Source organism: Vombatus ursinus, unplaced genomic scaffold, assembly GCF_900497805.2.
Source record: "Vombatus ursinus unplaced genomic scaffold, bare-nosed wombat genome assembly UNPS02014959.1, whole genome shotgun sequence".
Taxonomy (NCBI): Eukaryota; Metazoa; Chordata; class Mammalia; order Diprotodontia; family Vombatidae; genus Vombatus; species Vombatus ursinus.
The window spans coordinates 6,460,456-6,475,938 of record NW_020954737.1 but is presented as its reverse complement, the minus strand read 5'-3'; the positions used below and the strand labels follow the sequence as shown (position 1 = coordinate 6,475,938).

General features: G+C 40.1%; 1 protein-coding gene across 1 annotated transcript in view; it reads left to right on the top strand.

Moving 5' to 3' along the window:
• The window catches only part of HEG1 (heart development protein with EGF like domains 1), a 113,917-nt gene that overhangs the window by 38,516 nt on the left and 59,918 nt on the right, over positions 1-15,483 (top strand). Inside the window, exons 2-5 of the mRNA XM_027845186.1 lie at positions 3,403-3,696; positions 7,267-7,593; positions 12,445-12,786; positions 14,130-14,471. Coding sequence (XP_027700987.1) covers positions 3,403-3,696; positions 7,267-7,593; positions 12,445-12,786; positions 14,130-14,471 — 1,305 coding nt within the window. The remainder of the gene's footprint in view (positions 1-3,402; positions 3,697-7,266; positions 7,594-12,444; positions 12,787-14,129; positions 14,472-15,483) is intronic.

Genomic DNA, 15,483 nt, shown 5'->3' with positions numbered 1-15,483 from the left:
ACATTTTTTTCCCCTAGGGAGTGCTCTTATTTTGTTCTTTTACTTATTTTTAATAAACATTTATTTTTCTTTACCTCTCAAATGTACAATTACAAAAAGAGAAAAATGAAGCACTCATAAGAAATGTACATAGTCAAGCAGAACAAATTCCTATATTAGACATGTACAAAAATCTGTATCTTATTATGCATTTCATGTTCATCACCTCCAGGAGGGGGCTATCAGCTTCATCTTTATAGAATTTTGGTTTGTTGGTCAATTTGTCAGTCAACAAGCATTTATTAAGTGCTTATGGTATACCAGGAACTATGCTAAGCAATGGGGATACAAATACAAGCAACATGAAAGACAGTTCCTGCCCTTAAGGAGCTTACATTCTAACAGGAAAAGTCTCTCTCTCTCTCTCTCTCTCTCTCTCTCTCTCTCTCTCTCTCTCTCTCTCTCTCTCTCTCTTTCACACACACACACACACACACACACACACACACACCCATGTGGGAGTTGAAAAGTGGGGGAAGTACCTATGGGGGCCATGGTGGTAAAGTCCAGAGGCTCAGAAAGAGAAGTGAGAGAGGAATAAAGGATGCCTAGAGGCCTTTCTTCAAAATAGAAATTCTAGGAGGAACTTAGGAGAAGGTTTGGAGGGTGGTTCTAGGGTAAGAAGGCTATAGGGGAAGAGAGATGTTCTAATGTAAGAAGGCAGCTGAAGAATGGTGCTAAGGTCTGGAGAGTCAGAAGCAGAGCCAAGAGAGGAATTAAGGATGGTTGCCCTGGGCCCTTCCCGAAAATGGAGTTTCTGAGAGGAACTCACCAATAAAGAATGGGCTGTAGGGACAGAGGGATGTTCCAGGGTGAGAAGGCCATGTGCATTGAGGGAGCTCACATTCTTGCTAAAATTTTCCTTGTAGATCTAGATATGTTCAAGGTTCACATCTTCACATGCATCAAACCTTTCCATCCTTTTCTTCCACTTGTTCCAGTTTAAACATATGTGGCTAAGGCAAGATGGCATTGCCCCCTTTGTTGCTGAGGGTTGATTGTGGTCATGGCTGGTAGGCTGCCTCTGATATTGAAGTGACTATATGAGTGTGTGCGTGTGTGCATGCGTGTGTGTGTGTGTGTGTGTGTGTGTGTGTGAACAGGGTCAAGCACAGGGGAGAGAGGCATTGGAACAGGGACTCAAGTGGTACCTGCTACTGTAATTGCATTGATAAAAGCTTCTAAGTCTTTCAAAGTTGTTTTTCTTTGAAATTTTATACTTGTTACATAAATTATCCTTTTGGTTCTGCTCACTTCGCTCTGCATCAAGTCGCAGAAGCATTCTCAGTTGCCTCTGAAACTGTCCATCTCATTATTTCTTATTGATACAATGATATTCTGTTGCATTCCTGTACCATAATTTGTTTAGCCACTTCCCAAAAGGTGAGCATAACTTTATTTTCTAAGGGTTTTTTTGCTAGTAGAAAAGAGCAGCTATTGGTATTTTTGTACATATGGTCCCCTTAACCTCTTTGATTTCTTTGAAGTCTGCACCCCCAAATAGAAGCATCTGGGTCAAGAGGAATACACAGTTTAGTTAGTTTGGGGATATAGTTTCAAACTTTCAGCTTTACCAACAGTGCCTTAGGGTCCCTGCTTTTTGCAGAGGAGGATTTTTGATATTTCTTAGTCCCTAGTAAGGCTCAGGGCTTCATAATATCTTACTGGTTTGTTGTGCTAAGTAGTATCCATTTTCCATCACAAATAGACAGCATCTTTGTTTTCTTAAACCCGAATTGATGATGCCAGCGTGTCCCTTTGGCAGTACAATAAACAAGATGAAACCTGAGTCATCTTTGACCTTTCCTCCCTCCTTTACCCATGATTTCTAATCAGGCAATGAATTCTATTGATTCTCCCTTCAAAACATCTCTTCTCCATTACCTCTTTAGATCACAGTATATTAAGATCCTAGAGTTAGAGCTGGAAGGGACCTTAAAGGCCTAGTCCAATGCTCTCATTTTACAGATGAAGATGCTGAGGCCCAGAGAGGGTAGGTGACTTGGTCAAGGTCACATGAGTAGTAAGAGACAATAGCAAGATTTAAACTCATATCCTCTGATTGCAAAACCGCAGCCACTCCCACCATTGTGGTCATGGTGTCAGGCCTATGTCATGGCAGCAACCTCCTAACTGTTCTCCGTGCATCTATTTTCCTACCATCCCTATCAGTCCTATGCGCTTCCACCAAATAAGTCTTCCTACAACACTGATTTCACTGTAGAATCACAGAACGCTAGAGCTGGAAGCAAATTTGTTGGAGAAGAGAATCTTGTCCAACATCTTCATTTGACAGATTGAGAAAATTAGTTCTGAGCTGATCTTCAGTGAACTTCTTTCTGCTGCTGGACATCTCTACCTCCATTTTCCCTGTAAGGGTCAGAAGTATGTGAATGACCTCTCCCTCCTCCTATTACACACACTAGGAGGAACTCTGGTGCACCATTTTTGAAAGATTACAACCCTTTGATCCATAGAACAGTTGAGCCTAACCTTCAAGCCGACTCTGTACCCCCAAAATCAGGATATTATCTAGCTGTTCAGAATTATATCCTACTTTTCCCCTGATGTGAAGCTCCCTTTTTCCACTTTCTCTGTGAACATTCTGCAAATCCCACCTTCTCCATGAATCCCATATTGATTTCCCCTTCTTTGAACTCCTTCTGTATGTAACCAATCATTTTGGTATTTAATCATGTCCCACCTCCCTTTGTTACTTAAACAATGCCATGCGTATTTGTTCTGATGTAACTTTTTGCCTTCCTAAGATTTTTATAGTGGGAAGAAGGTTGGATGTGGTGGTAGGAGACCTGGGTTCAAATCGTCCCTCTCTTCAGTTTCTTCACCTATAAAATGGAGAAAATAATGATTGCTGTACCCACAGATGTGTTGTGAGGGAAGCAGGAGCTTATGATCCATCTGATACTTTTGTCTCTGATCCATATATGGCACAATGCTAAATACTCAATAAATATTTTTAAATGAGTGAAGGGACAGGTAGAGGGAATGGACCTATAGCAATTTGATTGCTACAGACAATGACTGGCTGAAAAAATTCTACCAATGCAGATGGGTACTTTCCTCTGCAACTTAGACTCTAGAGCATTGATAAGTTAGGTGACTTGCCTGAGGTCACATAGCCAGAATGTATCAGAGGCAGGATTTGAACCCAGGTCTTCTCAGCTCTGAAGCCAGCTCTTAATCCTCTATGCCACTTGTAGTATTGGATGGAAGATGGAATTTTTTCACATGTAGCCAATGCTCATAAGCAGAGTTTCCTTTCAGTAATTTTTCTGAAGGCTCACCTTATTGACCTTCTGGAAACCAGAAAGTACTCACTTAACTACTTTCTTATTCTTTCAGCTGCCATGAAAAGTCACAAACCAGATAAAAGTTCTGAGCTTCGAAGAGAAAATTTTACCACCTCTTCTCTCAATTACAAAAACATTTCAACTGTGGTTCTCCAAGGTCTTCAGAAGTTTCAGAATTCCAGCAACAGCAGGACCACACTGGATGCCTCAGGAAGCACCATGCTTGCACTGGAAACATCAAAATCCAGAGGGAGTACGACCTCATACACTAGGATGAATGCTACTCCATCGCTTGGACACTTCTCAGAGATACCCTCTGTCCCGTCCTCTCAGAAAAACTCCTCAGGTATGTTCATGGTGCTCATGCTTGAGTTATGTGAAAAATGATACTTGGAGCGGGAGGGTTTGGGGAAGGGCAGGGGAAGATGTTCCAGGTTTAGGGCCATGAAACAATGAAGTAAACTGGCCCAACCTTAGGTGGATCTGTGATCTTGTATTGGTTTTCCCTCTACCAGAGCTGATTGTAATCCCTTCCTTCCTTCCTCTCCTGTGTAATACTCATTCATATTCTCAAATTGTCAAGAGAATGGAAACCCTCCCCTCCCTCTCCCCTTTGAAGTACTTAGAGAAGAGCATGGAACAAGAGGGACAGGCATGGATTGGTTGTGATCTGCTTTGTTGGTGGGAACATCCACAGCGGTGTGATCATAGGAACATCAAGCTATTTGAATTCGTCCTTCCTTGTACCTAATGTATTAGGAAACATTCTTTTGTTCTTTCAATGACTTCAGTATACCATTGCTGCATGTGAAAAATCCATTATTCATCATTCTTGATACACTTACTTTTTTGGTCATACTTGTCCTTAATGATGTCCTTCATGCTACTTCTTATATGACAGTCATAAATGATGCATTGTAGCTTGCTTACAGACCCTGTGCATTTTCCCCTGTCCTTTGGGTCATTTGCCATTTTGTTTTTTGTTTTTTTTTGAGGTTATGGTGTCTCATGGTTCACAACTACATACCTATAACAACAACAATAACAACATTAATAGTAGAATAATAATGTCTCATATTTCTGTAAGGATTGAAAAGTGCTTTATATACTTTATCTCATTTGATCCTTAAAATGATCTTGTGAGGTAGGTGCTGCTATTATCCCCATTTTACAGATAACAAACTGAAGTTTATTATTTAAGTGACTTGTACAGGGTCACATAGCCATTAAGTAACAGAACCAAGATTCTTTTGTTAAAGAGAATGGTTTTTGTGGTAGTAAGTAGCCTGGGATGTACCATTTCTGTACCATTTCTGAAATGCGATCCCAACTGATTTTCTTTTTCTATTTCTATTTCTATTCAACCTTGGATCCAACTCATTGTCTACCTGAAACATCTAAGATATATATATGGATAGATGAACTCAATGCATTACATGTCCAGTTTCATGTCACGATTACAGTAATGTGCATTTTCACTAGATATTAATAATTAAACTGATCTCTTTTGAATATTGGCTCAAATAGGGTAAAATTTATGACTCTGGCTTTCCTTTATCCATGTGCTACTTAATTGAGCCAGGTATTCCAAACTGATGAAGTCCTCATATATAGAGGGCATAGGTCTTAGGGAATCACTAGTTCACAGACAGTATATAACCGTCACCACATTGAGACATCTTGCCACATGTTCTTTTGGTCTCAGAGGGACCAGATGGGATAGTGTGGACAATCTGGGAAAGCTTCCAAGAATGTTCATTTGATTTTTGTGTGATTGTGCTTTGTGATTTTTTTCCTCTCCTTAAAGACAGCTTAAATGTTAGCTGCTGGGAACATTGCCACAAAGATTTGTGATCTACACAGCTTGATAGATGGTGGTTTTTTAACAAAGAGTTTTGTCAAGAAAGCATTGAATGATGGGTAGGATTTGGACAGGCGCAGAGGAATGAGGAAGGCATCCAATGGCAGTAGAGGTGGGAGGAAGGGACACATAAATAAAGGTACGGAGGTGGTAATGAGGAATTGTTGTCAGTGTCAGTCCTTTGTTCTCGAAGAGGACCAGTGATGAGTGAGGAATGTGACATGTTTGTAGGAAAGTGAGGAGAGTAGCCTGATGACAAGGACACAGTTTAGAAAGGACATTTATAAACTGAAGAGTGTCCAGAAGTAGGCAACCAGGATGGTGAAGGTCTTTGATTTCATGCCCGGTGAGGATCAGTTGAAGAAACCGGGAGTGTTTGTCCTAAAGAAAAGAAGATTTGGGGAAAGAGGTAAGGGGTGTAGCCATGATACCCATATTTGAAAGTCTAGTCTGCGTCTTTTTCTGTCTTGTTCTTGTTCTCTTTCCACATATATGAATATATACACATATAGATATATGCATTTGTGTATATGCACATATACACATAGATATACATACATATGTTATATACATATATATGGAAAGAGAAGCAGAAAGGGAGAAAGAGACAGAGACAGAAAGAGAAACAGAGACAGAGAGAGACAGAGAGAGACAGAGAGAGACAGAGAGAGAGAGAGAGAGAGAGAGAGAGAATGAGCATGAGAATTAATTTCACTTGTTCCCAAACAGAACTAGAAGCAGTGGGCAGTCATTGAAAAAGAGGTACATTTATACTTGATGTAAGGAAACTCTTTGAAACAGTGGTTGTTCTCCCAAAGTGTATTGAGCTACTTTGGAATACAGTGCATTCCTCCTCCCTTGTGGTCTTCAGGTGAATCCTAGATGCCCACTTATGTAGTTGTAGCATGGCAGGAGCTGGCTGGATGGTGATCAGCACTACTAATGCACATTCTGACAACGCTAAAGGTTTACAGAGCAATTATCTCACAATGTCATAAAACAAGGGTGTTTGTGTCATGAGTCCCTTTGTTAGTCTGGTGAAGCCTATAGATCCCTTCCCAGAAGTGTTTTTAAATATCTAAAGTAAAATATATAGGATTTACAAATGAAAATCAATTATAATGAAATACAGTTATCAAGATATTAATGGTTCACAAACCCCTGACACACAGGATATGGATCAAGGATTAGGAAACTAAAATCCTGGAACATACAATTGAGTATGAAACAGGTAATATCACAGACAGGTAGTGCACGGAAAGAAATGCTAACCATGGAAGAGTCAGAGTCCACATTAATAGACTTAAGAAGATGAACAGAATTCAGTAAAAACTTTTCACTGTGCTTACAATCATCTGGGAAGCTAATATTTAAACCTCACCAGGATATAAGGCAGTATTATATCCTGATGGGGTTGAGATCCTGGTGAGCTCCCCATATTTTGTATGGGGAGCTGTGGCAGGGTCTTCAGGATGCTGGGATAGAAAAGGACCATCCTCCACCCCTCACATGATATCACCTGAACAGCTACAGCTGAGAGAACCTAGCCAGAAACTCTCCTTCTTTTATAAGACCTACTGAATCATTGACAACTCTCTCCTCTTTTTAAAAGACCCACTGAGTCGTCAACAACTCTCTCTTCTTTTTAAAAAAACCTACCGAGTCATCAACTTTTCTGGATCAGAAGCCACTTTGGGGGCTCTTTATTATTTCAAATTTTGATCCCTGTAGCCTCGAATCATACAGGACTGGAAGCCAGTTAATGAAAAAAAAGAAAAGAAATTGAAATACATAGAAGAAAACAAAAGAAAATTCAGAAGGGATACAAAAACACAATTTTGTTACTACTTTGTTAATAAACACACTTTAAAAAATATGTAACAGAAATTTATTGTTTCATATGCAATCCCTTTTTTTTTGTTCTGCTTTGTATACATTTGTGCTTGTTGGTGATTATTAAGTTTATAATAAAAAAATTTCCAAAAAATCTAATTATGACATTTATGCAGTTCTGGTAAGCTGCTGACATTTTAATTTTTCCTTATCTGATTTCAGCCCTGGAAAGCTTCCATCAGGCGTCTAACCATTCAGAGTCAGAAGGAAGGACTGCCACCTTTGTGACCATCTCAGACTTCCTGACAAGGGGAAAAGAGAGGACATTCAGGTCTCTAACTAGCATTACTCCTTCCATGGAAGCCAGAGAAGGAGCTATTCCATCTACAGAAATATCTACTCCTTCCAGTTTGATGCATACTTCAACTTCTGTATTGGAGACTGAAGGACCAAATATCTTCTCTTCTGGAAGAAATCACACAAAACTGCTGCTATGGCCACATTTCTCCAAGACATCAACTTACCCCTCTCCCTCAACCAAGTCTCCATGTGAGTATTTACTCTAGTCCCAGAGTACCCTCACCACTTCTCCAAACTTAATTCCTAGACTCCATTTAAGACCCCATGAAGCTTTCTTGGATTACTCAAACTCCCAATAAGTTTAATTTATATTATTGACAATTTTCTCCATCACTTTTTAAAGCCAATCAACAAAACAATCAATCTAACCACTATTAATAACATTCGTTGATTTCCCAGGTGTAGATACTAACACTAAAATTGTCTCTAGTAAGCCAATTTGAGTTGGCTTCAGCTTACTCCTGGTTGCAAAAACAGTATTAACTACAAAACAGTAGTGTGTGTCATTTTAAGAGGGACGGTGGGGTTGGATTGGATCTAGGTTCATATCCTCTGCACTTACCACAATACCTTGCACACATTCAGTGTTTTATAAATAAGATCATAGGATCTTATAGTTAGAGGTAAAGAGGATTTTAGTTGGAAGAGGCCTTGGAGTTCATACAACCCAACCTCCTCATTATACAGATGAGGAAACTTAGACCCAAAAAAATGAGTGACTTGCCCAAGGTCGTAAGAGTTGCAAGTTCAAGATCAGGAGTTTGAACCCAGGCCATGAGGTTCCAAATTTTGCAATTTTTCCATTATACCTGCTGTTATTTTAGTCTTGCATGTACGGGTGGAATAGAGTCTAGAATAAAACGTGTAGAAGTTGTATTACTCTGGTTCCTCTGTGTCTGCTAAATAAATGAGTTTCTTGTTTTGTAGAAGAGATTTAGTGACTTGCCCAAGGTCTCACAGTTAGCATCTGAGACTTGAACCCAGGGCTCCTGAGTCCAAATCCATTCCTTCTCCCCTTCCCCTTTTTGTTTTTGCACAAGTTTTGCACAAGTTATTGCTAGATGCCAAAGTAGATAGTGAGCTAGGTCTGTAGTCAGAAAGATCTGAGTTCAAATCCAACCTCAGACACTTAGTAGCTATGTGATCCTGAGCAAATCATTTTAACCTCCGTGTGCCTCAGTTTCCTCATCTGCAAAATGGGGATAATAAGAGCATTTAACTCCCAGAGTTTGAGGATTAAATGAGATATTTGTAAAGCCCTTTGCAAACCTTAAAGTGTTATATAAATGCTGTTATTATTATTATAATTATCAATAAGCTACTAATAGTTTGTTACAGCAACTTAATATAGCTGTTGTCATTATTATTATTATTAATAATAAACATGTCCTTAGTTCTAGGACAGCTCAGGCAACGGGCATAAAAGAAATCTTATACACTCTCTCCTCTTTTTTTTCTCTTTATGATATCTTAGTGGGAGGGTGCTGTGGTGTGTTTATATTAGAAGTATGTATTGGGCAGCTAGGTGGTGTACTAGCTAGACTGCTGGCCCTAGAGAAGACCTGAATTCAAATCTAGCTTAACCTCAGATGCCTACTAGCCCTGTGACCCTAGTATGCCAGTTAACTATGCTCTGTCTCAGTTTCTTTATCTATAGAAAGGGGATAGTAGCACTTAACTCCCAGGACAGTTGGGAGGATAAAATGAGACGGTTTTTGTAAAGCAAACACCATATAAATGGTGGTGGTGTGGTGGTAGTAGTAGTAGTAGTAAAAATACTATTTTTATATTTTATTTTACATATACTATATTCATATACATATTTTTAATACTTTATAGGGGCAGCTAAGTGGTGCAGTGGATAGAGTGCTGGGCCTAAAATCAGAGAGACTTATCTTTCTGAGTTCAAATCTAGCCTCAGACACTTGTAGCTGTGCGACCCTAGACAAGTCACTTAATCTTTTTTGCCTCAGTTTCCACATCTGCAGAATGGACTTGAGAAGGAAATGGCAAACCATTCCAATATCTGTGCCAAGGAAGTCCCAAATAAGATCATAGAAACAACTGAACAACAAACATAACAAAATTAACATAATAAGCATTTTCTAGTGACCCTGGGAATGGAAGGGGGGAAGTAGTATGCAATATTTTTGGGATGTGTGGCCGGGGCTGGCCTAGGTTTTGAGAAACACTTAAGGTCAGAGCATCTTGAACTGTGTGGGGCCTTATTAACCTTATAATTCCACTCCCTTGTTCTAACATGAGACCCAAAGAGGGGGGAGTGTTTTGCTCACAATCACACTGGGACCAGGTTCAAGAGCCAGGATTCAAATCCAGGCCTGCTTTGCTCTAGTGCCCTGACTATAGAGCCTAGTAGCTTGGATTTATGTCATCTAATCAAAAAGCAACCTCTGAGTTACTTGACATAATGATTTTGTTTAAATAGCTAGCTCCTGTTACATATAACTTGGACCCAGATTGTGCTGCCTCAGTTAAAGAGATAATTCTCCAGTACCTTCCAGTTACTCCACAAGCATTTATTAAGTGCTTTTTGTTTTTCAATTGTTTCAGTTGTGCCCAACTCTCTGTGACCCCATTTGGGGTTTTCTTGACAAACATACTGGAGTGGTTTGCCATTTCCTTCTACAGCTCATTTGACTGATGAGGAAACTGAGGCAAATAGGGTTAAGTGACTTGCCCAAGGTCACACAGCTAAGTGTCTGAGGCTGGATTTGAACTCAGGAAGATGAGTCTTCCTGACTTTAAGTCTGGCACTCTGTGCACTGTAGAGCCACCTGGCCAATAAGTGCTTAATACTTAGTGCTTACAATGGGCCAAACTGTTTTAGGAGAATGTCTTTGTAAATTATTAATAAGTATCTTTTGGACTAGATGATTTCCAAGGTTCTTTCCTATGCTCTGGTTGTTTTGATTCCATAATTTAAAAATCAACCTTATTATTATTAAACTCTGGAAGGGAAGCATTTGTTTATTGAGCTGTACTTAGATTCTGCTTTGGTTCACAAATCCCGGGATCATCATTTCTGTTTGCCTTGATCCCATTCATTTGGCATGTTTTAAAATAATTTTTACTGTGTATCCAGACAAAGCTGATAACTTTGGGACTTAACCCATGTACACACAAATTCCCCAGCTTAGTGTAATGAGAGGAACACTAGATTTGGAGTCAGGACCCAAGTTTGAATCCTGGCTCGTCACAGCTAGCATTTCTATAGCATTTGAAGGTTTGTAAAACATTTTACGAATATGATCTCATTTTATTCTCATACCAACTTTGGAAGGTAAGTTCTCTTATTATCCTCATTTAACAGATGAAAAAACTGAGGCAGATAGTGAAGTGACTTGCTCAGGGTCACACAGTAAGAGTCTGAGGCTGCATTTGAACTCAGGTCTTTCTGACTCCAAGTCCAGTCCCTAAGTTCTATATGGTATTTACTACGATGTCTGATGAGTCACCTTACCTCTCCGTATTGCAGTTTCCTCATATATGTAATAAAGGGATGAGATTAGATGGTCTCTGAGCATTCCTTTCAGCTTGAAATCTATAAACTGAAAACAAACCTTAAAAAAGTGTCGGGATCCACAGACATTTTGAGGGTTAGATCTTGAAGTCTAGCTTTTCAAAGATTTTTTTTTTGTCAAGGCAATCAGTGTTAAGTGACTTGCCCACAGTCACACAGCTAGTAAGTGTTGAGTGTCTGAGGGCAGATTTGAACTCAGGTCCTCCTGACTCCAGGGTTGGTGCTCTATCCACTGAGCCCCTAGCTGCCCCCCAACTACATTTTCAAAATATTTTGGGGTGTGAAAGGATGGGATACTTTCTATTTCTAATATCCATCCTGAATTTGGTTAGAAGTTTTGTCCACAATTGTTGGTTGTATTGATGTTGTCTATAAATAATGTAGATCCCTTTCCTGGGTCATAACTGACAGGCCCTAAGCCAGGGGTGGGGAGGCCACATGTGGCCTTGAGACTGCAAGTTCCCCACCAGTACCCTAAGCTGTCTTAGAGGGCAGCTAAGTGGTGCAGTGGATAGATAGAGGACTGGCCTTGGCCTCAGGGAGACTCATATTCCTGAGCTAAAAATCTGGCCTCAGACATGTTCTAGCTGTGTGACCCTGGACAGGTCGCTTAACCCTATTTGCCTCAATTTCCCCATTTGTAAAATGAGCTGGAGAAGGAAATGGCAAAGCTCTTCAGTATCTCTGCCAAGAAAGCCCCAAATGGGGTCACAAAGAGCCAGACGTGATTGAACAACAGATTTATATCTTATCTTTTGTATTATGGTCATTAATTGCATAGGTCTTGTTTTTTTTCCTGTTAAATTGTATTCTCTTTGAGGGCAAGCATCATATCGTCTTTGTCTGTCCAGACATAGGGTCTTGGATTTATCTAAATGCTTCAAGAGATTTTTTTTATTTCTTTGATATGGTTTAGTCCCTCCCATGACACAGATGTCAACTCCTCCAACTGTGTTGATAGATTATGTTCATTGATTACTCTGACACTCTGACTGACACTCTGACACCTTTTAGTGATGGTCCCTTCTGCATATGGCAAGGCTGGGCTTTGAATAAGTGTTCATTGTCAAGCCCTACTCAGAACCCTTCCATCTTGGGAAGATCATCAGTGCTTATGTTCACCAGCATGTCCTGTGAGAACTCAGTCTCTACACTACAATGAACTATCAGAATATGGTTACACACAGTAGATGCGTAATAAATATTTGCTGAATGAATGAGGCAGTTAGGTGGCATAGTGAGAAGAATATTGCACTTGGAGTCAGGAAGATGTGAGTTCAAGTCCAGCCTCACACTTACTAGCTGTATGACCCTGGCCAAGTCACTTAACCATGTTTGCCTTTGTTTCCTCATATGTAAAATGGGAATAATAAGAGGAACTACTTCCCACAGTTGTTGTGAGGATCAAATGAGCTAATATATGGCAAGTGCTTTCCCAACTGTAAAGAGTCAAATAAATGGTAGCTGTTATTGTTCAATGAATTTTCCTTCTATTTCAGCCCCCGAAATTAGGACAGAATCAAGGAACTCAATCGCTTTAAATCCTTTGGCCAATCAGACAGACAGGACAAACGCTTCTATCACATTCATCCAAGACGCCTCAAGGACTTCAGCTAATAGAAGTTGGTTGGTAAATGGACCAGAAGGCTCAACTAAGTATTCTGGAATGGCCGGCTCTTCAGTGTCCACCCATGCCTCATCTTCCTTAGGGGAGGCCGGAAGAAAAAGTACAGTGACAAGAAACCCGAATGATGCAAAATCCATCGAGCCTTCAACAGACGACACATCTGAACGTCCTTCTTCCAGGACCTCCACTCTGTCTTTACAAAATGATTCCCCAAGTGAGTACCCAATTCACCACATGTTGTAGAGCAAAGTCAAATCCAACCAAATTGATATTTTGGTAATGAATAGGACATGGTATTTCCACAGTCCTACAGCTAATGTATGTCAGAGACAGCATTTGAGCCCAGGACTTCTTGGGCCAGCTTTCTATTCAATATTGTGTGTATATATACACACATACACATCTATACATTTATATGCATATACACACATAAATATATATAACGTATGTACATATCCTATAAATTTTTTTAAAATTTATTTTATTTTTAATTTATGGAACAAAACAAGCATTACCATAACACAGTACAATAAAAAGATGATTGCACATGAGACTGCAAATCTACCATGTACAACTTGCTATCCCCTTCAAATAGACAACAGTTACGTAAATTTCCTTTTTTTTTCCTTTTTTTTTTCTTCTCTCCAACCCCCACCCCTCCGTAGAGACAGTGTGGCATAGTAGCTAAGAAGGCAAGCCCTGGAGCGAGCAGACCAGGTTTCAAGCCTTGCCTCTGACATATACTAGCTGTGTGACTATGGACAAGTCTAACCTTTCAGTGCCCGGGCAGCTAGCATTGTAAATAATAATAAATGCCATTTGTGTAACTCTTTAAGGATTGCTAAAGTGCTTTATAAATATTATCTCATTCAATTCTCATAACGATACTGAGAAGTAGATGCTATTATTAGCCCCAATTACAATTTTACAGATGAGGAAACACAAAGTAAGTGACATGTTCAGGGTCACAGAGCCAATAAGTATCTATAGCTGAATTTGAATGTAGGTCTTCCTAACTCCAGATGGGTCCAGTGTTTAATCCACAGAGTTACCTACTTTTCAGCCTGCATCAATGAAGGGAGTTTGTATACCAGGAGTTTCTCACAGTGATAAAAAAAAATCACAGGTCCAGAACCTGCTTCCCCCTAATGAATAGACAAACCTATTTATCTATATGAGAGGCAGTATGGAGTAGTGTCTAGAGTCTAGACGGCTGTCCTGGAAAACAGAAGAGCTAGGTTAGGGTCTTACTTCTGACAGCTACAGGTTATGTGACTAGTCAGTGCCTTAGGGAGCTTTTATATAAGTTTCTTTGAGGATGGCAACCTGCATTGGTAGAGGGAGTTTCATAACCTGGGAGTCCCCCACAGTAATGAAATCATAGGTCTGGTCCTTATCCCTATATACATATATGTTGAAAGAGAAAGAAGTTATTTTTAAGGAGACCTTAACGAGTGCTAATTTTTCACACACCCAGGTATTGCTGCTGAAAAAGACCCAATGAAATATGCTGATTTTTGCAGGCAGGATTTATCTGTTCCCTGTATTTTCTTGCAGCCTTTGAAGGAGACCATTGGCTGCCTATTAGCGATGCTGATGTTGGGGATGACAATTCTAGGACTCAGACTGAGGCTGGGCTCCATTTAGAGACTTTCACCAGAGATGGGAAGGACATGTCCCACTGGTCCATAGCCAACCAAAGAGCTTTTGTGGATGTGAATGAAAACTCCACTTTGTATCCTGAAATTGTGAACCCTTTAGTCCTGACCCAGCTCTCCAAGCAGTGGCCAGAAAGTGGCACAGATCCAGATGATACGCATCTCCTTGAGCCTTCCACAGGATCTTTGTCAGCATCTTCCTCAGAGACGCTGGATTCTTCATCCCAGAGTCATCCTTTACGTGAGTTTTCATTTCCCAAAACTTGGTTTTCCTCAGCTACACACTTTAAGAAGGCTGAGCTTGTTTTATTTAGGATAACTCTGATCTCCATAAACCTTAGCTCTTTCTACAAAATCAGTCAAGCAACCAGCATTAATTAAGCATCCATTATTTGCTGGGCACTGTGCTAGAAGCAGGGCATAAAAATACCAATTCAACCCCAAATTCAAACCCCGCCGTTTTCAGGAGGCCCTTCCAGATCCTCCCAGCAGCTAGTGCCTTCTCTCTGATGATATTTTCCATCTATTCTGTATTCGTCTTGTATGCTCCTAATTGTTTACATATTGTCTCTCCAACTAGAATATAAGCTACTTGAGGGCAGGAACTATTTTTGCCTTTCTCTGTATCCTCAGTACTTAGCACAGTACCTGCTACATAGTAAGGACTTAATAAATGCATATTGGTTGATTAATTTAATGAATGTTTCCTTTCTCACAAGGATCTTTCTGTGCTCCAGCCAATTGGCCAGTCATCTGTGATTCCCACCAGTGCAAGACAATCCTCTAATAAATACCTTGTTTGGTAGATCTCTAAGAAGGTTCCTCTTGCCAGGTCCTCTCTCTACCACTCTCTCTATGTCACAATGCCCCCAACCCTGCTTGGTCAGGGTCTTCATAGGCAGTGCTCCTCCTCATCTGAGACCCCTTCTCTTTGTGACAAAGCTTTAGGGTAGTGAAAAGCAGCCCCACTTAACAAAAAGGTTGAAAACTTCTAATCATTTCTCAAGAAACACCCTTATTACCAACCCTGACATTTTTTCTCTTCCTTTTCATTTGTATGGCAACCAAACTGTGTTTTCTAGCATGCTCATCAGTACAAACCAGAGTATAGGGCATCATATTGAAATTGTGATCTCACTCATATAGGGTACTTCCAGGTGAGGAAAGCCTCTCTGCCAATGCAGGTTGGCACCTTCTCTGCAAACTTATTAAAATTGCATAGAGCACTGAGAGGTTAGGTAACTTTCAAAAAA